At 39.1% G+C, this 24,873-nt stretch overlaps 1 protein-coding gene across 8 annotated transcripts in view; it reads left to right on the top strand.

The window, feature by feature from the left end:
• Window positions 1–1,484: 1,484 nt before the first annotated feature.
• CEP295 (centrosomal protein 295) overlaps window positions 1,485–24,873 on the top strand; it is a 43,371-nt gene continuing 19,982 nt past the window's right edge. For 4 of the 8 annotated variants that reach the window (XM_087759060.1, XM_087759058.1, XM_087759064.1 and 1 more), the window contains exons 1-16: window positions 1,485–1,594; window positions 3,369–3,502; window positions 4,877–5,077; window positions 6,252–6,376; window positions 7,285–7,378; window positions 11,895–12,008; window positions 13,421–13,561; window positions 14,683–14,866; window positions 16,697–16,888; window positions 17,863–18,087; window positions 19,411–19,517; window positions 21,064–21,276; window positions 22,097–22,194; window positions 22,321–23,404; window positions 23,941–24,130; window positions 24,259–24,411. In XM_087759060.1, the coding sequence (XP_087615186.1) occupies window positions 3,395–3,502; window positions 4,877–5,077; window positions 6,252–6,376; window positions 7,285–7,378; window positions 11,895–12,008; window positions 13,421–13,561; window positions 14,683–14,866; window positions 16,697–16,888; window positions 17,863–18,087; window positions 19,411–19,517; window positions 21,064–21,276; window positions 22,097–22,194; window positions 22,321–23,404; window positions 23,941–24,130; window positions 24,259–24,411 (3,229 nt within the window). In that variant the 5' untranslated portion in view covers window positions 1,485–1,594; window positions 3,369–3,394. Of the gene's footprint in view, window positions 1,599–1,950; window positions 1,971–3,368; window positions 3,503–4,876; window positions 5,078–6,251; window positions 6,377–7,284; window positions 7,379–11,894; window positions 12,009–13,420; window positions 13,562–14,682; window positions 14,867–16,696; window positions 16,889–17,862; window positions 18,088–19,410; window positions 19,518–21,063; window positions 21,277–22,096; window positions 22,195–22,320; window positions 23,405–23,940; window positions 24,131–24,258; window positions 24,412–24,873 lie in introns of those variants that run through there. The other 4 variants (XM_087759062.1, XM_087759061.1, XM_087759059.1 and 1 more) reach the window with 3 other exon arrangements.

Genomic DNA, 24,873 nt, shown 5'->3' with positions numbered 1-24,873 from the left:
CATACTGTGAAACATCTGGGTGTCTTTAATGCACAATCAGGTATTAACTTGGTACCAGCTATTACAGTCAGCAGTTTGCTGCAAGTTGCAAGCACTTGACAGAAAGCAAATTATCTCCCTAACTGATCCCATAGCACAGAAGTCTGTGAATAAGAAGGCAGTTTAGCAGTAAAAGGCAGAAGGCGGGGAAAAAAGCATATTCAGCTGCTATGTTACCTCTTCTTCCTATGCTGATGTCTTTTGGTTTTCAATCCTGTATTTTTTTTAGTGTATTTCCCACGCGGCCATGCATCCACATGCACCAAACCGCTAAGTTTTACCGAGCAATCTCGGCCCTCCTGGTTTCAGTCCTGTAGGGCACAATCTGGTGGGTTACTATGATGGTTAGCTCCTAGTATAAAATTGTTTTTTCCTTTTTCTAGAGGAAACTGCCATAGAAAGTAGCTGTATTTTGCAGTCACGTTTCAGTGCGAGACAACCAGTTATCTCCGTTGCACCTGATCGATTCTAAAAGTCACGAGCATTTCTTCCATTTTTGCAGCAGCATCTCAGGCCCTGGGAAGATACTGAATGCAAAGGAACAGTCAAGCACAGCCTCTCGTGCATCATCCGTATGTGCAGCAGAATTGTTTCTCTCAACACGAATAACAAGTTTCTGCTCAGTTTTATGTTCCTCATAAATCAAGGATATCAGATGACTCCCCTTTCAAATCCCGACTGCTCCAAGTCTCACACGTATGATAAATGGTCCCTTTTAGAAAGAAAACTAAAACACAAGGGTGAAAGCAAAGCAGCAAACAAGTATTGCATCAGACTTACATGGAGCAGACATTAGTTAAAAGAGAGTTTTATCAAGGAAAGATCAGCGCTGGTTATGAGGTCGAGGTAGCAGCGCAGACCCGCTCGTTGCAGAAGCGGCTTCGCCAGCCATATGCAAGCCTGGAAGACAGGTGGAGCAGCGCTGTGAGTCCAGGGGGACTGTCACAGCCTAAATTTACTCCTTCTACCCATAGAGCGCATCCAAAAAGAGCGTTGAAGAAGGAAGTTACACAGGGGTCACGCTAGCGAGGTAACACTAGCAGTGCTGAGCCGTCCTCTGCTCCCTCACCAGCTCTAGCCTGGCGGGCACCCCTGCCACGCGAGCCTTGGCACCTGGAAGCCCTGACTGAGGCCTGCTGATGTAGCGCCCTGGGAAAACCAGAGCGACAAACCCCTTCACACACGGACCGAGGCTGCCTGATGACGTGGGCAAACCGCTAACCCCGTTCAAACCGGTCCGTGGGAAGGGGCTGACCGGCGAGAAGGAGCCAAGCACCTCCCTCTCCCCGGCGCCCATTTTATATTCGCCGCGTGCGGCCTCGCCGGCCAGTCACCGCTTTCCTCGGTTCCCATTGGTCAGCAGGAGCAGGGGCGGGGGCGGGGCTCAGCCGCGCTGGGAGGTGGGGACGGGTGGGCCGGTGCTGGGCATGCGCAGGGGGCGGGGTCCGCCGTGGCGCTCGGTTTCGCGCTGCGCCCGCGCTCATTGGCCGCTCGGGCTGAGCGTTGGGGGTGACGCGGCCGGAGGAGGCAGCCGTTGGTGGCGGCGGGAGAAGCGGTGGGTAGGTGCGGGCAGCCCCGCCGCGGGGTCGCTCCTTTCCCTTTCCCTTCCCCTTCCCCTTCCCCCGCGTGGGCGAGGGCCTGCTCTCCTTCCTTCCTCGGCTCGGGCTGGTTCAGTGGCCGCGGTGGCGGCTTCGGGGTGACCGATGGGGAGCGGGCCCGGGGCCTGCTGGGCAGGGCTGGCGGCGGGGCCCTCCCTGCGGCCTGCCTGCGCTCCTGCGTGCTCCAGCCTCCTCACGGCCCCCGAGGCAGCCGAGACGCCCGCCGCAGGGCTGAGCTCCCGGTCGGGGCGCCGCGCTTGCCGCTGCCTTCTAACTCTGCTGCTGCTCTTCCCGCCTCTGGAGAAGCGCTTTCTGCTCGCTCTCCTGGGCAGGGTAGTAAGAGGCGTTAACGTGGCTTACGGGAACCTCTCTAGTGCGGTATTCCCGGGGAGGGCTGCCTTAGTTTTAACTGCCGTGCATTTACTGACTGCTTTGCGCTGCAACTGCACCTGTGCAAATGTTGACTACTTTACTGTGGCGTTTGCATCGTCTGCTTTTGCTCTTATTCTTTAACTGTTAGATCTAGACTTTGTATTGTTCGTTCTCCAGATTTTTCCTTTCTTGGGGGGGAGGGAGGGAAATTACTCATTTGCTTCTTAATTATGTGTATTGATAAACTTGTTTTGTACGTCATCAGCTGAATAAGGGAAGGCTAGTGGGATCCATGATATTCTGTCCCTGCTTATCCTGTAATGAACCTGGGATTCATTGGCTTAATAACCCTGTACCAAAAGTATCTTATGGATAATGATTACATTTTTACACCTCACCTGGTTTCTTTAGAGTTTTGGTTTGGGTTTTTTTTTTTTTTATTTATGATACTGAAAAGAAATCTTTCCAGGTGTAACATGTTGGTTAAATTTTTAGTGCTGTGTAGATTGTTCACTAGTAATAAGCTTTTGATTTTTAGAACTAAAGAGTGACTTTTGAAAGTCTTTGTTGGTTTGTTTTGGGAGAGTATTTTCAGGCATATAGATATTTAAAGATCAAATAAAGATTATTTTTTTTGGGGGGGGGTGGTCAGTTTTGGACTAGGCTGCATATCAGGCTGAAAAAGTTTTTTTTGCTGTGCAGATGAAAATTATAATTGCAAGGAAAACAGGAAACTATCTGTAGAACCAGCAGATTCTGGTTCCACAGTAAAATCTACAGGAAAACATCATTTGAAATGGCTACTTAAGAAAACTTGAATAAAAAATTGTCAGTAAGCAATTTTAGCATTCTAGTGAAATGCTTGGTATGCAGACTGTTGTCGGAGTTTGGGAGCCTTCAAGGCAGAAAGCCTTGGACTGCAGTCAAAAATGTTAGCAAACTCAATACCTTGTAATTGTTATGAGAATATTTCAGTACCAATCACCGAAGTGACCAACCTGCTTCACTGTGTGGTGTGGTTTTCAGTAGATTTTTTATTTTTTTTTATCTTCCCAGGAGTGGAATGGTGTTGGCTATTCACTTTGCAGATGTGCCTGTCTGGTCCACAGTGTAGAATGTGAATGTGATGCTGTTGCAGAGTTTGCTACATAACATGATATTTCAAAAGCAGTACATTTTGTGACTGTGACAAAGACTGTGCCAATGTCGTTGAGTACAATTGAAACAGATGTGAGCAGTTGTAGCTCTCACTCCTAGATAGCATGATAGATTTGTAAGATTATGGCAATATCTGGTTTTTATAGCTGGTGTACCTGTATCATTTATGCACAATTTCTGTTTTTCATGGTGTTCTCATAGAAGTCAATTACTCAGCATTTCCAAAGATGAAGAGGAAAGTTGCAAAAGTTGGGAAATTGAGGCTTAGTCCTAATGAAGAAGCCATGCTTCTGAAAGAAGAATACGAAAGAAGAAGAAAACTGAGGCTACAGCAAGTATGCCTGTATTTTTGCACATTGTGTATTTCATTTAATGATGTAACAAATAATTTAGGAAAATTAACTGAAAAATTTATTTCATGTAAACTAAATTTCAGGGTCATAATATTGTGTATTAGCTTTGTATTTAACTTGTGAATTGTTTTACTGTTCTCATGTTTATTTACTACTAAGTGCATATTTTGCTTGTGATACCTTCTCTGTTTGTTAGATTCACTTTGGCCTCTGTTCCAGAATCTCTTCTTCCCTGCCAGCTTCCTGGAATCTACCATTTTTATTTGGCTGTGAACATGCAGTTGTCTCTCTTCTGCTGATGTGTCACTTGTATAAGGATTCAAACCTCTTACAGTGTTCCAGGTGTTTTCAGAGTGATCATGCGGAAAAAATAAGACAACTACTACTAATACAGAACTTCACAGCATTCCACTAGACAAACTATATTGCTACAATATGTCGTAGAATCATAGAATGGTTTGGGTTGGAAGGGACCTTAAAGATCATCTGGTTCCAACCCCCCTGCCATGGGCAGGGACACCTTCCACTAGACCAGGTTGCCCAAAGCCCCATCCAGCCTGGCCTTGAACGCTTCCAAGGAGGGGGCATCCACAGCTTTTCTGGGAAACCTGTTCCAGTGCCTCGCCACCCTCATAGCTCTAAATGCTTTAAGTACTGGTCCTTTTAGAATGTCTGAATACCTTTATGTTCTTCAGAACATGTCTGTGAATCATCTTGTCTTTCTTCTATTTCTGTCCTGCTGTTAGAACGCAGGGCTATTTCTCCATTTCATTCTTACTCTTTTCTTAGCCTTCCTCTGCTTTGTCCTACACAAGCTGTTCAGGTCTTTCACATCTTCAAAAAAATATACATTTTCAAGACATTTACTATATACTAACCTTTCACTCCTCCTGGGCTTTTTTCTTGATATGTTTTTCACTTTAGCGATGAGAGTTTTACTCAAAGTGGAAAACAAAGACTTAGTAAACAGACTTTAATTTATCAGTATAGTTGCTGATTTTCTTTAAACCATGTTGCATTGTAATTGGAGTCTTTAATAAATTATTGTGTTGTATTTTTGGAGGGAAGGATATTCCAAGCAGTTTTTGCATTTTGTTTGTCAGCTGTATGTTGCTCTTTGGACTTTAACTGAAACATTTAACTAATTACATTTATTATTTAAATGTGAATTTTGGAAAAAGGTAACAGCAACTTCAAAGTATTTTCTGGATGGATGGAATGGTATAGAATATGAATGGAATAGTATAGAATAGATGGAAAGCTGAAAGGAGGGTAGAGTGTGTTGTGGAAAGACTTGCTGCAAAAATATTGTGCTTTTTTTAAGTTGCTGAAAAAACATAAATGCTATTTCTACAGGTTAGAGAGCAACAGAAGTATATCGCCTTGCAGATAAGACAGAAAGTAAAGCAGAGGAGAGAAGAACAACTACATCAGTTAGAGGAGGCACTGAGAGCTGAATGGCAAAAAGCACAGGATGAAAAGATGAAAGCCTTAGAAAAACTGTATTTATCAAGCTTAAGAGCGATTGGTGAGGGTCACCGTCAAGCCAAGGAGAACGTAAGTAAAACAGCTTAGTATTGTTGTCAGAGAAATTCTTGATGTTCTAGAAATACCAAGATTGCTGTTTGATTATTTATTTATTTTTTTAATATTCTTGATCTTGCAGTCCTAATACCTAAAACAACAGTTTTTTAAGAATGGAAACTTCTTAGAAATGTTAATGTACTTTTTTGCAGATATCTTTCCGCAAGACCAGGATTAAATGGTCTAGCAGGCCCATCTGCTAAGGCTTTTGCTGTGCATACTCTTAAAGTTATTTTGTTTGTGTTAGATTGTACAGGTTTATGATAGTGTATGTTTGTACTTGACTAAATTGCACATGGTGAATCATTGTCTCAAGTATGCCAGTAATATAGTAACTTTTTCTTTCTACCATGTAACAGTATCTTTAGTATGGTTAAGAAAAGACATCACTTTTTCTTCAGTGCTCAAGTGACATGGAAAGTCTTGGTAAGGGCTTCAGGGGCCTTTGCCTAGACTACAAACTGGTGTCGTTTCTTAATTCTGCACGTATAAACTATTTTCACTTTCTTTAAAATCCTATAACTTGTGTAGGCTCTCTTTGAGAGATCATTGAGGTTGTTTGGTAGAAATTTTCCATAGATTTGACTCTGAATGAGGTTTATAGAAATCATCAGTGCCACAGATTTCTTGCATGAATTTTGCAAACTAGCTTACTTCCTGAATTAGTCAGGCTTTTTAACCCAAGTAAAATAACATCATACTTTTCTGTATCTCAGTCTCTATATCAACTTCTTTGTCAAGTCCTTTCCGATGCTAGGGTGGATGAGTTTGTGGAAAACTGGTACCAATGCTATAGGAACAGAGAACTAATCATAAAGAAATGTTTCTGTTGATACATGATTGTTGTAATTAATGACTGAAAGGTAGTAACATGCTTTCACCGCACAGTTAGTCAGCAGGTGCTAAAATGTGTGAGTATATTTACATTACCCTCTCTGATAAAGAGATGCAGAGAGAAGCTAAGGTTTCCACATCAATATTGGGTTACATTGGCTGAGGAATGTGGCAAATCTGCTGTTGTTGGTGGTAGAGAAGAAGAGAGTAAAGAAGATGGCAGAGAAGGAAAAGTTAATTTGAAATATCACACTGATAGTACGATAAGTGAGTAAAATCCTGTATTAAGTGCTTACAATATTTTATTGTTAAGGAACCTGACTTAGAAGCTCTGGCAAAGCAAGCAGAGGAAAGGAAACAAAGAGCAGAGAAGAGACATAGGAAAGCCCTGAAAGAGCAGAAGTACCAAAAAGAAAAATTACTTCGTGAGCAAGCCCGGTATGCAATAGCTATCTAGTTTTATTAAGCATAGAATGCATTTTACAATGTCACAAGGTGGAACGCAAAAATCTTGATGCTTCTTGCTTGGAGCTTTTTTAATCTTGAAATTTTCTGGGTTAGAGTTAATGTTCATGGACAAAGCTTGTGGATTTCTATAAGAACTGTAGTTTTAAAACCAAGACAAAAATGTCAAGTATAGGAGTATGTCAAATACAAGAGCTGGCCTTATGGACTCTCAGAGAGTGGGGGGCCTTTCATCTCTATATGGCTGTAATCGTCTAGATTGTTGGCTGACAGCTATTCAGTGACATATGAAATGAAATGTTCTCAGGCCAGTTCCTGATGGAGAGTTACTGACTTGAAAAAACGACCTATTGCATTTGTGATGGTCTTCCTTCTTAGTGTGTTTGTTTGTTAGTTTGCTTGTTTTAAGCAGGTTGGACTAAACTTGAGCTGGCATGAAAAATGAGCTGTGTGCTCTTGGGGATAGTTGTGCTTGAGTAGAGCTGAGACCTATTGATTAAATACTTAGTTTTGTCCACGCTTGAGCAATTAAAATGTGTTGAAATGATGCAGTGCTTTCTGAAAACTTAAGTGAAAAGCAGGGATTTTGCTTTGTTCTTTAGAAGCTAGTGTGTGTTAACATTTTTGCATTACTTCAAGAAATTAGTTTCCCAGTGCTGCCTTCCAGCATAAGTTCTGTTGACTTTTCAGTGTGCTTGCCCATCCCTACCTCCCAAGCATTCAATTCAGGTACATCTGAATCTGTTTATTTTCAGGTTTGTCTTTTATTTTGCCCAGTGCTGTCATTGTTGCTTGAATAACTTTCCTTTTCTCTCTTGTGGTTTTTTCTCTTTTATATATGTGGTATTTTTTTGTTTGTTTTTGTGTTTTTTCCCCCCAAGACGAACAAATGCACGTAAACATGCTCTGGAAGTGGAAAGACAGAGAGCAGCCAAAATTGCAAGCCTGCCACCTCCTCCACCACGTCCTCTTGAGGTATGTATCCGTGATGCGATAGTGATCACAATTTTAGGGTATCATATAATGTAATGATATATTTATTAGTCTGACTCCTCACAACAGGATATCCAAAATTGCTATTTCCATACTATAAGGAGAGTGGTTCAGCAAAAATAAAGAAAATTAATGAATTATGTATTAGCAGACTTCCTACTCCTAAGCTTTGGTATTTGTTTATTTCTGATCTCTTGTTATGTGTGGATTTTATTTCTCGTCATCTGAGATCTTATTTTTGTAGTTAATCTGTCTTAAACTTTATCATGATCTTATTTTCATCTAATAGCCACAGTGGTATTAAACTCTACAATGATCTTTCTCAGCAGATGCACACTACCTCAGCCTTCTGTCATAATGATGCAGTAGTAGCATTTTGTTTAGTTCTGTGATAAAGAGCGTTCTACCTCTTTAGTTGTGAGGTTTTTTTGTTGGTGTTTTTTTTTTCCTCCAATTTCTTTGTTTTTTGTAGGGAATACTAAATATAGGGTGAGCTGTTAAATTTTGATAGCAAAGCAGTGCTTAAGGCTATTGGGGAGGAAAGTAGATAAACCCCCTATTTTTAATTCTATGCTGTACCCTTTTTAGGGGGCAACTTTGCACCTCCTTCATGCTTCTTTGATTTCAGAGAGACTCTGCATAGGTATAGAAGTTACTGTAGGATTGCAGATCTGAACTGCAGGAAGAACATTATGTGCATTTTTACTTTGGAGTTAATTTTTAGTAAATTTAATTTAACGGAACTTCATTAATGCGGAGTTTAAGTTGCCTTATGTGTTGTGCTCTTTCAGACCAACAGGTTCAGGGATATTCAGACCACTGACAAGAATAGAAAGGATTAAGGTATACTAGTCCCTCTCGGAGCCAATGAAGTTATCAAAGCTTCTCGCAGCTACATCCAGCACGTTATGTATAGGTTAGTGTGTTGGATGATAGGCGTTTGGTACTGACGTATCTGGAAAAACTGAAAAGGTTTGACCCTCACAGTTTTAAGAATGATTTGAAGGAGGAGTGCCTGTATACTTTCATTTGTATTCCTTAGTACACGCTTCTCTGTAGGTCTCCTCGCTGGCTGCCCAAGGGTTTTCTTATTGTGGAAGCTGGATATGAGTGAGCATTAAAACAAGTGTTGTAAGGGAGTGGTAAAGTTTGGGGTTATTTCTGGTGAAGTATATGCAATACTGGAATTTAGAACAGATGGAAGAAGGTAAATTCACTCTTTCGTGCTGCTGTTCTCCTCTGTGTTGTTCCACATGTCATATTCGCAGTATATCTGCTGTAGAGCAGATGAAGGCTGTATCAGTTACAACTTTGACTATTCATTTCCTGGTTTTCAGATGCTTGTGTTGCTCAGTTGGCATTGTTGGAAAAGCATGAGACGCTGCAGCATTGCTTTCTAGTAACTTTTGCAGTTTAGGATGTGTTCTATGTTGCTTTCTATTAAAAAAAATGTTTGTAGTTGGTGACTGAAAGTCAGCCGCAGTTAACGTGCATATTTGTAGGTGATACAACAGCTAAAAAGGCATGGTGCTACATAATACTTTTCATCTAACAACCTCAGTAATGCATCTCTTTCCATTTCACAAATGCAGAATTTCCTTCTTGTTCTTTCGTCTTTTTTCACCAGGACAGGCAAGACGGCTTTGTTCAGGTTTCTCCAGGTTCTGGTACAATTGCATTTGCGATTGTGTGGGATGACAGGTCTGGGTCAGTAGCCTGTTTAAGTATTGCAGAATCATAACTTTCTTTCCTGAAATTCTACAATTTAATGCATTTCCACCCTTGAGTAAATGTCCTTTACTGACCTTTTCAGCAAATGAGATTCTAGCTGTTTTTAGCAGAGTTTTCAAACATCTGGATTTTCTACCATACGTGGGGTTTGTTTATTTTAAGAAGTTCATGCTCTGATAATGGCAAATTGAATCAAGAATTCTGCAGATATGTTGGATTTTTGTTGAGGAAAGAGATTGCATTGCATTGTTTAAATACAGCACAGCATGGCGATCTGGTCCATGTACGGACTAGCTGACTTAGAGCCTTTTCCCTAGTTTTCATCTCTCTATGGATTTTCATCCTTTTGTCATAGGCCTGTGTTGCTGGGAGGGCACAGGGTGAAGAATAAAGTTATTTTCTTGGAAGAGTAACTGGGTGCTACGTACTGCATGGGATAAATGCGAAGTAACTGAAAGATCAGAGATGGTTAGAGCTGTGGCTTGTTCCTAGTTCTGTATAGAGGGAGAAAACAAAAGATGTTAACTGTCAATTTCAGGGGGGAAAAAATCTGGGGCTTTGTCTTGCAAATGAATTACTCAAAAGGCACTGAATTTGCATTGCTTAACTTTAGTCTAAATCCTGTGAATTACAGCAAATTACAAGGTCATCTGCATAAGCATGCTTATTTTCTTGAATCAATTTGCATAAAGAGCTTGTTAAACCTAACTATAATCATAATCTGATGCTCTGTTGCAATAACAATTGAATAAAATTTCATAAAATGGAGCTAGGGCGGTGTTGTTCATTGCAGGATTACTTAGAATGTAAGAAACATTTTCTGAAGATACTCCTATTATTGTTACTTTACCCAGTTACAAAAGAAGTGTTTTTACTCTAGATATATTGTCATAATCAAGTTTAATTCTCAGAAGGATGGCTTTTAGGAACTGAGGCCTTATTTAGTTAGACCAACTGTTAAGTTACTTAATTGAAGTTAAACTGGAAACACCATTTTATTGACAAGTGTCACAGAGTTTTTGTGAACTTAATTTCTTTTTATACGATCTATAAGATTTTTATGTAATGGAAATACAACCTAAAAATGTTACTGTACTCTTCTTGAGTATTCAAAACGTTTGTAGAGTTGGGTTTTCTTTTTATTTCATGATACATTCCAGTTTTGCCAGATTTTAGTATAGAATTATTTACTTTTTTAAGGAAAAATAAAAGGGGGAGGGAAATTACAAACCTCTTGATGGAAGTATAGACGGATTCTTAACTGTAGTGGTTCCACCATGAGGTGTAACGTTACCAGTATTTTTTCAACCTAAATTGCTTTTGACATTAATTGCAAAATTGCATCCTCCAACATAATTCCCACATCTTCACAGCTTTTGAATAAAATTCTGGAGATATGACTGATTAAATGTGATTATTAATTACTGATTTGTTAGTTTTGCATTTTTTTAAATAATTCAGAAGACAGGTTTAATTCTACGTTCTGAAAGTAACACAGTATAGGTCAAGCAGGTGGTGATCTGGCTCATGAGGTTTAGGCATGGGACATGTCTGTTTTCAGAGCTATAATCAGTATCTACAAGCGTTTTGGTTAATGTTGATCTGTTACAATTACTATGATTTAGTGATTAAGAAAGTTAGCAATTTTTAAACAGCATTATCATGTACAAATAAAAGTTAAGTTCTTGATTGTGTGCTTTTATTTGTACATTTTTTTCTTCCTACTAGAATAACACGCATTTGCTCAAGAACTATAAAATAAGTCACTGAAGTTCTGTAGGTAAGGCTAAAACTAGTTGCATATCATAGGATTTTAATTTAAATAATTCACTTTTTACAGTCTATAAAATAGCAAGAGGTAATAAGTACTGAAATTTTGTATGCCTCATATTATGTAGAGGTAAGTTTAAGATATTCCTGAGACTTAATGCTGCTCTTCGTGTACGTGCATTTGTTTACAGGCTCAGGCTATGAAACCTGCTGGTTTAGTTAATGTGGATAAGAATCCTTTTTTAGGAGAAAGTCTAGGGAAGAGGAAGCTGAGAGAAAATTAATGGAGGAGATGTTAGAAGTACAAAGGCAGGTCCTACAGAAATACTGGGTTACCTAACCTGGCTACCTCACTACTGAGAATATCAGGCTGAGCCAAAGAAGAGGGAGGGTCAGTGTTCAAACTCTTTCGGGCAAGGGTTGAAATGTGGTAGTGTACCCAAAACTTTTACAAAAAATCAATACTTTGCATTATATGAATAGACACTTTTCAGTGAAGTTATGGAAAATGCTCTTTTCTCTGGTCAATTAATAAGTTGGACATAATGGTTCTGAGTTTTGTGAAGAAAGTCTGTACTTGACAAATGTTATTTTGCTGTTAGGTATAATTATATTGTGGATCTGTGGTTGCCCTGCTTTGAGGTGGGTGTGACGGCTGTTGTAAGTGGGATTTGTATTAGTAAATTAAACTCAAGTGCTTTTAAATTAAGGTAATGCTTTTGAAACATGAAGGTAGAGCTCCCTGAATGTCAGTTTGCGTGGAGGAGTCTGCCTTGGGCTGTTAGATGCTCTCAGTTGTTAAGCCCTCTAGATCTGCCTCATGCTGATGTGATTCTTAAACGTACGTAAAGTTTTAAACAACAATATTTTCAGGAGAGAATTTGGGAGGGTGACTTTCTTTTCATACTTAAAGTGTACAGATCACTTATGTTCTGTTTAGTTGCTTTGCTAGAGATACTGTTCTCTGATACAGCTGTACTTGTACTTTTCTTTCTAGAATTTTGAAGTGAAAAAGGCTCCTGCAGTGAAGCCCTATAGTGCTGACAACTTTTCTGTTACACGTTATCATATATCTGAACCTTATGTGGACAGAGAAGTGGATGGAGAGCAGGTGATTAACTCCAAGTGTTTGATTCATGCTTCCATATATCTTTCTTTATATTGCATACAGTGTCTGGATATCAGCAATTCAGTTTTCTAGAACTTGGTTAAAAGTATGAACTTGTATAAAGAAGCCATTACACAACTTACTAATCAGAACATTAGATGGGGAATCTTGCAAGGCCTGTTATGTGCTCAGTCACTTGCGGGATCACACCTCACGGTCTGTCTTACGTGAACAGTCCTCAGTAAGGAGGTGAGTTCGCAAGACTGGCATAACATTAGGACACCCAAATCTTCTGCTTTGTGGCTTATGCTAAATTAATAGTTGTGGTTGCCCTGCTTTTTTCTCTTCCCCTCTTTTAGCTGTGTACTCCCAGTCTTTACCTCGTATTTGTGTTCATCTGTTCGTGCGGTCAACAGTTTCAGCTTGCCAAAATGGCAGAAGTCTAATTTGGGGAAAAAGAACAATGAATAGATTTTTGACAAATGGGAAAGTTTACTCAAGTTTACAGTACACTCAGACAAAGGCCAAAGTCAGATCAGAAGAAGGGGAGGACCTGGAAAAGTGAGAGATGGAGCAAGAGCTTAGCTTTTAGAGCAATTTTTGAATTAAGGTAATGCTGTTGAAAAGTTAACTAAACAATAGCTTGGTGAGACCACAATCTAAGTTCCTGTTCTGGATCAGCCTCTTTTAGACTAGAAAAGCGCTCTTGATAAATTTGTTTTTGTGAATGTTTTCTTCAGTGCATTCATGAAGTTTTCATTCATTAAGTTTTAGGTTTTCTTAATGTTTGAAGGACTAGGCCTAAACAATGGAATGCTGTAGTTTGCTCCGTTTTGTAAGGGAAAATTCCAAAATGTTAATCTTTGTAGCCTTGCTTATGTGCAATGATTTTTTTTTTTTTTACTTCAGTATTTTTTTTTTTTTTTCATTTTCATGTGTTAGTAAGATTTTGGTTATTTAAAAGTTGCAGATTGTTTCTGGTTTCCCAAATGAGAATGAAAACACTTCTGGATTTATTTATCCCCCTCCTGGCCTTGTTTAAAACAAAATCACGAGGATAGAAGTAATCAATCTGTAATAGACTGTAGTATTCATTTTACCTTGTACTCTAGGAAAAGTAACCACTCTGCTATAACAAATAAATCATACAAATGATTGTCCCTAGTACAGCTTGAAACTAGAACACTTTAACAGCTATGCTTACGGAATATGTAAATGTGCCTTTTTATTTTAAAGGTAAAAGACTAGTTTGGTCCTGCTTACAACCAAGAATTATAAACCTTCAAGGGTGTTCGTATGGCATTGTATGTCTCTTTTAAGTGCTTTTGCTACAGAATTATTCATTTGTTCATTGTTACATATGCTTTAAACTACCACAAAGAACTTCATGGACTAAACTATTGATTGACTGCCAGCCAGATGCTCGGCTAGCTGCTGAAGAAGAAGGGAAACGTTTGGAGAAACTACACAGAGAGGCAGAGAGGGAGAGACGAGAGCAGCTTGAAAAGGCACACCTCAGAGGAAGTCATGCCTTGAAGAAGGTCCTTTTGGCTCAGGTAGGCAAAGTAGTTGTGCTTGTTTTTAATGTCAAAATGGCCAGTGTTAAGTAAGTTGTAGGTAGGCGATTAGTATAGGAATTATAGTTACAGAAGGAAAATTGATGGACTAAATGGAGTTTTCAGAATGTGTTTAAAAAACATCAAACTCTGTTTGCTTAGTTTGGCTGTCTGGAAGGAAGGAGAATGAAAGCACACAGATTAAGACCAACCTTTAGAACAACATCCTTTAATTTTTTATGATCTTAATATTTGACCAGCTGTTAACCAGTTGGTAATAATCAAGATAAACTGTTTTAATAGGTGATAAACTCTACTTTTTCACATCAGCTTTAGTTGGAGTTGATTATTCTGTGCTTCAAGGGAAAAAATCGTTTATTATTAAGAAGGCAACAATTTTTATTTTTATTTTTGTAAAACTTTCCAAAGTTTTTACTTAAAGACTGGGGTTCTGTTAGTGTATAAGTCTGGAAATACTGAAATTGTTTCCTTTGAGACGTAAAAACTGAGCTATACGCTCTGAAATTTGTTTTATTGTCCGTTACCTTCACAAGTATTTTTGGAGGCTAGAAATAGCAGAAGCTTCCTGGTTTTTAGTCGAGATATGAATGGCCCTGAATGAGTAACCCAACTCAAACAGGGAACTGTGGAAATATTACTGATGCTCATAAAGTTAACAGGAAAAACATGCAACCAAACTCCAAATAAAAAGCTTTTTTTTAAATAGATTTCATATATAATTGTAGTGTGCCAAGAGTATTTAGTTCATGTCTTCAAAAGTAGCAATTGCTGAAGTACATACTGACAAAAGTAACTTGCCAAAGGAAGTACTCATTTACCTTGTAAAACAGAAGATTTAATTCTGTTGAGGAAAGTTTGCCTACAGTTGTACAGTCTGATCCTTTTAACATTAGGTCTTCTGGGTAGTATTGATGACTCTTGGGTTTAAAGGTCAGATACTGCCTTCTCCTGAGGAAGCACCTTCTCCCTAGGATAAAATTAACTTTAAACATTAAGGATTAAGCAAACTTCATGGTAACCAAATGGAAGTGTTTTATCAGTCCTGACATATGCCTGAATGTGAACACTAAATGTTTGTTATTCCTCCTTTATACTTGAAGGATAGGGAAAAGCTACTGAAAGAACTTGAGCAAATGCAGAATATGGATCGGATGCGCAGAAGACAGATTGTAGCGCAGGTGCCACCTGAAATTTTTGTGCCTGCATACAAACGCATGGAAATGAAAGAAGAATGGCAGAGAGAACTGGAGTTTGCATTTGAAGATATGTACAGTGAAGACAGGAGTAAGTAATTTATTGGAGGTTGCTGAATCTGGTAGCCCAGTAGAGGAGAGGCTGCTGCAGCTGCCTGTTCCCAGGTCCAGCCGGTAGCAAGGCTGTGTGCGTATTCACAGTAGGCACACACGCGAACAGGCTTTCAGTACGCATACATGCAGCTGGCCACACAGGCCACCACAGAAAATGCAGCACTCACATTAAACACAAACTGCACAAATGGCCTCATCCTGTTTGCTGCTCTGGCTGATCAGGATGAACGCCTGTTAGTAGGATATACATCTGTATATATGGTATGGACCCCTCCAGCAGTTGGTCTTAGATGCTCAAGTCTCCCCAGTAGCTGTCACCTGCATCCCAGGTCTCCACCCGTCACACTATGGATCCCCCAGTAACAGGTCTTAGACACCCTGTCTATCCAGTAATTCATCCCGGACCCTGCAGCCTTCCAGTTACCTCGTGTGTCCACATAGGCACTGACCTGCTCAAATATGTGCTATGGATCACTCAGTCAGTGGCTTTAGACACTGACTGCCTAGCAGCTGGCCCTCAGTCCTTGGTCTCCCCAGTTACTGGCTCCTGGGCTTGTGAACCCCCAAGGCCTGCTGCTCCGCTCGTCATTGCTACACAGACCCAGTTGGGTACGTGCACAGACCTGCACGTTGTGGATCCCTGCAGTAACTGTCCTTAAATACTCAGTCTACCCAGTAGCTGACCCTGGATCCTCTTGTCTCCGATTGTCTGAGACGCACGCACAGTTTCTTAGTCGATGCTGAGACCCCATGGTCTCCCCTGTAGTTGGCTTGGATGCTTGGATCTCCTGATCCCTCCACTAGCCAACTTGCAGATCCCCTGGCCTCTCCAGTATCCAGCCCAGTCTTACGGCTGATTGATACCTAGCTCCTAAGCCTCTTACTGTTCTTTCTGGCTAGTCTGGCTTGTGATTTGCTAGCCACTGCGTGCTGATACTCATACCCACATAACGTGCACTTGTTCTGTTCTCTGCAGTTGTTGGCAGCATTCTGGGCACAGGTGCCCGTGTGACTTTTGGTCTTTACTCCAGTTGCTGGCCCTTATATATCCATACACACACATGCATACAAAATAGATGGTTCCTCACCCAGGAAAACAGCTAGAAATGGAATTTAGTGAGAAGAGAGGACAGACTGTCGGGCACAGTCCATGGCCAGACAAGTGTGCTGACTGGCCCCCTTCATCCCCTTATTCTTATACTTTTCCTCACAGTTGCTTCTCCCCAGACTAACTTGATCCTTTCCTTTCCCTACCTTTTGGTTCCTCCCCTAAACATCTATAATAAGCATACAATCCCAAGATGATCTTCCCATGTGTCCCACGTGTCCTGTTGGCATTAACCCCCTCGGTTGGTAAGGTGATCCTGGGAGAACTCCTGTTGACTTCTCTTCTAGGATTTCGCACCTGGACCACGTACTCGGTCACCCTCCTGTGACAGGCCTGTGAGCGGCCAGGTCAGGGTGCGCCTTTTCTCTGATGAACTTATTGGGATCCTCCTACGTGTAATTGTTCCTGTGTGCTGCTTTTTGTGTAAAGATGAGCCTTTTATCGCATAAACTTTTATTTTGAAAGACATAGCGTATTCTAGTGGAAAACCCTGTGGAATTTCTGAATTAATAGATGGCTAATGATTTAAACAATTTTGAATCTTCTGTTTTGGAAAAAAAATAGTTGGATTAAATCTGTTGTGAAACAAGCTATTGATATTTGAACTTCTTAGGGATTTGTATGATGAGCGTAGTCTTGCAATGTTGTTTGCTTTTTATTCCAGTTGGTCGTGTTATGTTATTGTGTTCTTTTAATTAGAAATGAAAGGGGACCTGATTTTGCAGTTTGAGCCACAACCTTTGCCAGCCCCGTCTGATAGATCTCAAGATAATGATCTCGATATCTCTTTGGAGCAAGAATCTGCTTGTGACACTCAACCAGAATCTGTTTGTGGTACTCAACAAGAATCGGGACAGATGATAGAAGAGGAGGTCCCCAAAGAATCAGAAAGTAAGCTTTTAAACTTTAAGTTTAACTTAAACTTTTTGGTTTTATAGTAGAAGAGAAGAGATTTAGTTTAATATATCAAATTAATTTTAGTATTAACTAAAATGTCTTAAGTACTTAAAATTCCTTAATGCCTGTGAAGTATTTCAGTATCAAGTGGTTTATGATGTTTATCATGGATGATAATACTCTAATGATTATGAATTTAAACATGAAAATGTGTCGTCCTCTTCTACTATACTTCAGTTCATTAGTAGACTGAGAATAATTTTTAATTGTTGTAAGAACTATGTTGTTAATAGCCATAATAATTCCTGTATCATTAGTGTAGATTATGGGATGATTCTGGTATGTGAAATTAAATGGGTTTCATTTTGTGTTTTGAAATGTTTCAAAGTTAAAGCTTGACTTTGTATGAAAGTCTACTTATTGTATGTCCTTTATGTTCAGATTTGTGATTGAGTTGCTCCATATTGTGAGTAGGCTGCAACAGTTGCACACGTGTGTGTGTGTGTGTGTGTGTGTGTGTACTCTTTGCTTGTGGCACATACGCTTCTTGTTCACATCACATTATCCTGTATTAGTGAACTTCACTGCTTAGCCAAGCATTTCTGCCACATCCCTTTGCTGGCATAATCCGTTTTCTGGTCTGTGAGGGACTGTGTTGCCAGTGCTAATACAAAGCAGGCAGGCAGGGGGATAGTACTGCTTATTTCTGCAACAGTACGGTCCAGGAGTAGTCTGACTGTGAAACACTACAACTAGCTTAGCCCTCCTTTTATAGTATGCTGAGACAAATTACTGCTGCTCTCTTGCAGGTAAGAGAAAATATTGGTAAGCTTTTAAAACTTGGTAATACATCTGAGCGATTTGTCCCAACTGTGTAAGCAATGAAAAAAAAAGTTTGGGTTTTTTTTTGTTTTATGATGTGAAGATATTCATTACCCAAAACTCTTAGCAGTATATGTCCTTTATAGATCATGAAGAAGCAAAAACTCACCAACCTCAGTCAAAACTTGCCTTAAAGAAATTGCTGAACAGGATTAGAAGCCAAAAAGAGGAGTGGACATCAAAAAGTGAGAAAGAGATTCAAAGTGAAATTGAGACTATTGAATCAGGCACAATTGCTAGTGAAGAGAGACCATTATGTGATTTAGAACTTAACTGTGAGCAACAGAAAAACACAGTATGCGACACCAAAGGTATGTAATACATGCTTGCATCAAAATTTGTTGTGTAGGAGCAAAAAGACTTGTAAGGGTGGACTATAACAAAACTGTTTAATGACTTTTCAGTGGTGGTGTTTCGTTGTGTTGCCAGAAAGTACAATTCTTCTATCTTTGCCCACAGTGCATTGTGGATTTGTTGAAAGCATACAAGTAGGAGAGGTTTTTGCTCTTGCGTCCAACTTGCCTGTTAAGATCTTGTGGAGGAAAGATGTCCAAAATACCTTTGTATCTTTTAAATCTCGCCCAGATTGTTGTCACACTTGGTGTTGCCATGCTTGAAGAGGTGTTTGCCTCCAGGAGTAGAATTCTCAGGGCAGCACTGGGCATTGAAGTTCTGTATCTGTTGAATTGGAAAAGCCAGATGCTTCAGAGATTCACAGCCAGAAATGCACAAGACAAGCATGAGATGATGTGTCTGAACTCGTGTGGAGTTGTTTTTTGTTTCTTGTTTTTTTTTTTTTTCTGCTTCTAGGCACCATTCTGAAAAGCTTCTTTGTAAAACTGGAATTTATAGCAATTAGATGTTCCACTTTGGTAGCCAAATCGTTTTGGGGTTACTTCCCATTTCTATTCTCTGTGCTCTTTTGGTTATGCTAGTGCTGAAGTTGGTGAACTCATATGCTAAGTGGGATTTCTGAAGTCTATTAAAGTGATTAAATTGTGGTGGGTTTGTTTGGTTTTGTTTGAGGTTTTTTTGGTTTTTTGCTTTCATAGGGTGCTTGGGGTTTTGTTTTTGTGTTTTTTTTTAATGAGATCAAGCGATATAGTTCAATTGTGTACGTGGATACACCAGCAGAATTCCTGGGGATTGGTGAGTGCAGCATGAGTGGAAACATGCCTCTGAGGAAAATGTGATGCTATTTGAAGCTGATAATATAGGATGGAGACTCACTTTTTGTGCAGTAGTGAAATGTTAGATCATTTGTTCAGAGAGTGCCCCTTTTATACCTTCTTTGTTCTGAGAGGTTAATGTGTGGCTTTTTATTCCTCAGGATGATTTTGCTGTTAGGCTACCACATAATCTGGGTAGAAGCAATCCTCGGTCCTGTTGGAGCTGAGTCATTACTGTATATTCAAGAAGACACATGATAAAGGGCCATTAAAGGCTTAAATAATACAAAAACCTGATTTTCTAGCTTAGGGAGACAGGCAGAGTAGTGGGGCAGAGATGGTAATCATTTCAAGAGCACCTTATGCATTTTGTTTAGAGAGGTTGCCAAACTGTAAAGCAAGATGTAAAGAAGATCCAAGGCCCTTTCTGACTGCAATTACAGTTAAATAACATGTATATTTTAGACTCTGTGGAAATGTTGGAAAATACAGTTGCAGCTGAAAATTCAGTTCTAATCCATCCTCAAGAACAAGCAACTAAAATTAGAATTGGAGAGGAGAGACACAAGCAGGTAAGTGGGTGTGTACTTATTCCTATCTCAGTTGTGGTGTAAAAAAAAAAGTGATTTACAGAAGACTTTAAGGTGCTTCAGGTTATATAGCAGCTATAGATTCTTTTAACATGCTTGTAACCCTTAGATAAACTTTTGCTGTAACATTTTCTCTACTTAGCCTCTGTGTATTAACTTTTTAAAAATGACTAAGCTCTAGCTGGAATTTAGAATACAGTGGAAAAACCCAGTTTCTTAAAATCTAACAAGTGCTATAGGCAAGGGATGCCACCATATGATTAAATAAGAATCCCAATTGTAGATTAATACGTTTGCTTTAGGGAGGATGTGGTCAACAATACACAACTCTGAAAACTTTACTAACCCTGTGTAATAACATAGCAAGGTCTGTGGGATTGCATTTAGAGTGACAGGAAAAGCTTACGAACCTTGAATATTTTGGGTTTTTTTAAATCAACTAGGAATCAAATGGAGAAAGTCTTTTGTGTCTATGGGAATGCTACATCTATTATATTTAGAAAATAATAACTGTGTATTATTTCATTATATGTATTGTTTGTGTCTTTCATTATGTTTTCATTTTTGTTGTATCCTTAGAGACCTACCAGCTATTATGTGGTGGTTTATCAATTTTAAAAAAAAAAAAAAAAGTTGAAATTCAGGTCTTAGTGCATCCTTAAATTGTGGAGTTAAAGTTCAGAAATTCAGGAAGCAAAAATTTGACAAAATAATATTGTTTTAGGAAAAAAAGAAAGCAGCAGATCCTCTGTGAAAGTGTGGTTACTTTCTTTAATGTTCGTTTTCTCCCACCTTGCACGTGCCCAGGTGCTATGTCCTGCCTGCACCTGCTATATCCACATTAGCTGTTCTCAGGTCTAGCTTTTCCTCAGGTTGCTCTTCCTGACATCCCCATTCAGACTGTGTTGTTAAAGGCTCTTGTCCACTTCATCTTTGCCAGTACTTTGAAATTTTTCTTTGTTTCCATTCTAAAAGTATGTATGCTGTTGCTACACCTGGATCTAAGTGATTTGTAGCTGATAGGTACATGGAAAGAGAATAAAAATAAACAAACCACTTCAGAGATTTATGGAGTGCTCTTAAAGTGGTTATACATTAGCTATTCCAGAAGTTTTGTAAGGCTTGAATTAACATTTAAATGTGTTGAACTCTTGATGAAAAGCTCTATAAAATGCAAAGTAGGTTTCTGAATTCAATTTAAGAAAAGGACTACTTTTGCGGTCTCTGGAAAATGATAATGTATCTTGAATGGTTAGAGTCTGATTTTATCCGTTCTATTAATTTGAGAACAGATAATAGTAAATGGATTCAGGGACTATTAGAAATATCTAGCCAGTAAAACAAAATTATTCTTGTAAACTTTGGACCTATTTTTAAAAGCCTCTTACAACTCAGAAATGCCTGTCACAAGCAATAAAATTTCTTTTGTAAGCTGGAACAAAATTTTGTGTGTGGTGGTATGTGTGAGGGGTCTTTTGATTTCTTTGTCATTCAGTTCTGGAGACACCCTCATTTTTCTTCTCAATAGAAAGAGCAAATAGAGCAACAGAAACAGGAACAGCTGGCCTTGCTTAAAAAAATAGAAGAAGAGAGAGCACGTTTGGAGGCTGATTTTCTGAAGATCCAAATGCAAACCTGTTTGGAGGAGGCTAAGAAAAAAAAAGAGGAGGAAGAGCAAGATCTGATGGTACAAAGCCACAGTGTTCCTTCTACAGATCAGCAGAACAAAGTGGAACATGAGGTGAAGAATTGTAGAAAATTGTGTGTAGTTTTTTAATTAACCTTATTGTAAAAATCAAGAGCACTATTTGCCAATTTGAAATTATATCAATCAAGACAATCAATCAGTCTTTATTTCTTAGACTATGAATCAGATGTTTGTACATGCAAAAGCTTCCTTTTGCCTAACATGGCAGCTTGTATTTCACATGATGTCACTGGACTTTGAATATTGCACCGTCTTTACATAGTCCCAGTGACAGCATGTCTGTTTAAAGTACCTGTTAGTAAAATCTAATTAGAGTCATATAACGATTATGCATGTACATGTATCCTTTTTCAAAAAGAAAAAAAATCGGGGGTGGGGGTAAGACAAAAACCCCACCTCTCTGTTTTTGTCTGTCTAAATCTCAAATGTCTACTTAAAGGAGAGGAATTTATTGAGGATGTTGAAGGAAAGTAATCTTTAAAAATCTTGGGTCATTTGAACAACCTGTACTCTTCTGAGAATCTGATTGCCTTTTGAATGCAGCTGTGTTGGGTCATTGCTCCCTGAGTTTGCTGCTGGGTACATTTACCTCTTTGAGCTAAGCTGCTGTAAGCACCGTTGACTTTGACGGCGTATGCTCGACTTGCCAAGAGAGACTGTAGCTGTAGGCCATCTGTTCCAGAAACTGCTTTAGCTTCATTGCCTCAGGCTGAAATCTCACAGACTTCAGACAGTGGTACAGAGTGGCTTCTGTAAACTTAGGAGAAAGAACATACAGCTTAATATTGTTGCTCTAATAGTTTTCTGTGAGTTAATTGTATATGTGCACTTAAAATTATTTTATTTTTATTAGACTGGAAATACTACTGTATCGGAAACCAGGAGTCCTAGAGAAGACAGCCATTTACAGATGATTCGTAATTATCAACAACGCCTTCTACAGCAAAATAGGTGAATTCCTTTATGAAATGGAAGTCTGAGTTGCGTGTTTCAAAATAATTTGAATTGCTTTGATTATTGAAGTTGATGTTTATCTTTGCACCACTCTGGAAAGATTCATATTTTCATTCTGTTCAGGGTGCACAAACAGAACATTGAAGAAGCTAGAAAGCGTCTCCAGGAGTATCAGAATAAATTGAAGCAAAGATACTTGTCTACTTCTGCAACACCTCCGAGCTCTGTGGAAACAAAATCAATTAATTTAAAGCCTGTCTCAGAACCACTTCTACAGAGGCAAGGAGTGCAACCGACACAATACCAGTCATTTGAACAAGTTCACGCACAAGAGTATGTGTGGTCGCTACCTGTGTCTTCAGGAACATTGCATATGTTGGAAAAACCATCTTCACAGAAACATGAAGAGCAAATGCATAATGCTTGTCCTGGCAGACACGTGCAGTTTTTAGAAGCATCGAAATTGAAGCATGGAGAGTTTCGCTTGCCACATGGCTGTCCGTCACAGGACCAAGAGGGACTGTTGGAACCCCCCAATAATCACGTCAGAGAACCATCTCGATTCCAGTTACCATCAGGGTTAGCCATGAAAGATGTCACTGCAGTAAGAACGCAACCAGAAGCACGCGTACAGCGCGTTAGATTTGGTTTGCCTGCAGAAGATTCCTCTGAGCCTTCAGAAACGGTGCACTTTAAAGAGTCATCTCAGAAGATGTCTAACCATCAAACGGAGACAGAGGCTGGAGAAGAGCCTCTATTTAAGACACCCCTCATGCCAGCAACAAAGGGATCTCATATAGTTCAGGCAGCCTCAGCTGATTCTTTGGTGTATCAGCAGGGATCTGCAGAGAGCAATATCAAAACAAGCCTTGAACAACACCTCAATCTTTCTGAACCCGTGACTTTATCTCATAAAGAATCTAAAGCACAGGGTGTTGAGGAATTCTTGATATCAAAAATGGGAGATGCATCTTTGTTAAATTATTCTGGTATACTGAGTTTAAGGGACAGAGTGTTGGCCTCATCAGAAAGCATCCAAGCTCAGCAGAAGTATTTGAAAGAACTGCAAGAACAGCTAGATGCCCAAAGAGAAGCTCTTCTTTCTAGACGGAAAATACAAGAGCAACTACTTTTACAGAAGCAAGATAAATTGAAGGAACAGATGCAGAGACAGCAAGAGGCTTTGAAAGGATTTCTAAACAAGCAGGTAAGCTTTATAAATGCTTGCATGGTGAGTCATCTAGTAGGTAATCAAACTTGAGTGAATGCCACCAATTAGCAAAATATCCCATGGAGTGTTGATAGTTTTAGGTGATTTACCATAATGAAAATTTTAATTAGGACTTGTGATTTGTAAAATGACTCGTGTATTAAAAATACTTAAGCAGTACTTCAGAGGATATCGTAAGCATTTTGAACGTATTATTTCTTAAAGTTTGTCTTTTTATGTGTATGCGTTCGGAAGTTGGTTTGTCAGCTGCACTCTTGACTTGTAATTTTGCTTGTTTCTGTCTAATCTAACAAAGGCCTTGAAAATATAAATAATTATGTTTTAGCACGTTAGGTTTGTAGACCTAAATAAAATACCTATATGTCTAAATGTTTTTGTAAGCTAAACAAGTGTGTCCGCTGTCTTGCATACTTGAACTGCTTTCTCAAAGTGCTCAATATTGTCCTGCATGGAATACACACACAAGAAAATGCTGGTTTGATAAATGAGTATAAATATAATCTTATATACAGTTTCCCCCACCTTCTAAGGTGAGACGTATCTGCACAAATGAAGAAATGACAGAAGCACAAAAGCCTGACTGGATAAATAGGACTGACTTTTTCCAAGTCTCAGAAAACTACCAGCAAGAGAATTGTGGCAGGAGTAAATTTCATGGAAGTGAAATGATTTCACAGTGCATCGGTCCGGCTGAGCAAACTGGTATGGCTATGCGGTATTTTTCATTATTTTTCTCATTTTGCAGCTGAAATGGAGTTCTCTTCCATTTCCCCAAGTTAATTTGATATATATGTATATATTATTGCAACATGCAAAATTTTGTTTTACAGAACAGTCTGAGAAAATTCTATGTAAAGAACAGAAATGGAGATCTTCCAAACCACCTGTGGCAAAAGTCAAGTTAGGGCTTGATTTGGAACAACATGAGCTCAGTGTTATACCAGAGGTAGACACACCAAAGAGTTGCAACATTTCTTTTGCAGGTAAAATATATATATATATGAATATAAAATATATAATAAATGCTGCTGTTCCTGAGAAATACAGATTGGAGGAAATTAATCTTTTCTGAAGAGTCTTTGAGATGATTGGTTATGAAATAATAGCCAGTACTGTTGCCCTTTTTTAAGGTATAATTTATATACTAGCAAAGTGAATTATAGTTGAGAAGAGCTTATCTTGTCAGTGTCTGTCTAGAAAAACATAACTGAAACAAAAATTCACCAAGAAAAGAAAATTTACTGTAATTCCATGATTTAAGTTCCCTGTTGATTTTTCTATTGGGCAGGGTCTGTGGTAAGAGACGATTGTACAATAATTTTGAAGAGAACCATCAGAGTTGATGGAAGGTGTTTAAAGGTTTAGCTTTTGAGCATACCAAGAAAGTAAGTGTGAAATCTTTTAAATAAGGAGTTAGTATGAAGTTGCTGCAGGAATTTTTAGAC

Source organism: Nipponia nippon, unplaced genomic scaffold, assembly GCF_047370975.1.
Source record: "Nipponia nippon isolate SJK-2023a ecotype South Korea unplaced genomic scaffold, ASM4737097v1 scaffold_2, whole genome shotgun sequence".
Taxonomy (NCBI): domain Eukaryota; kingdom Metazoa; phylum Chordata; class Aves; order Pelecaniformes; family Threskiornithidae; genus Nipponia; species Nipponia nippon.
This window is presented reverse-complemented; position numbering and strand designations above follow the sequence as displayed.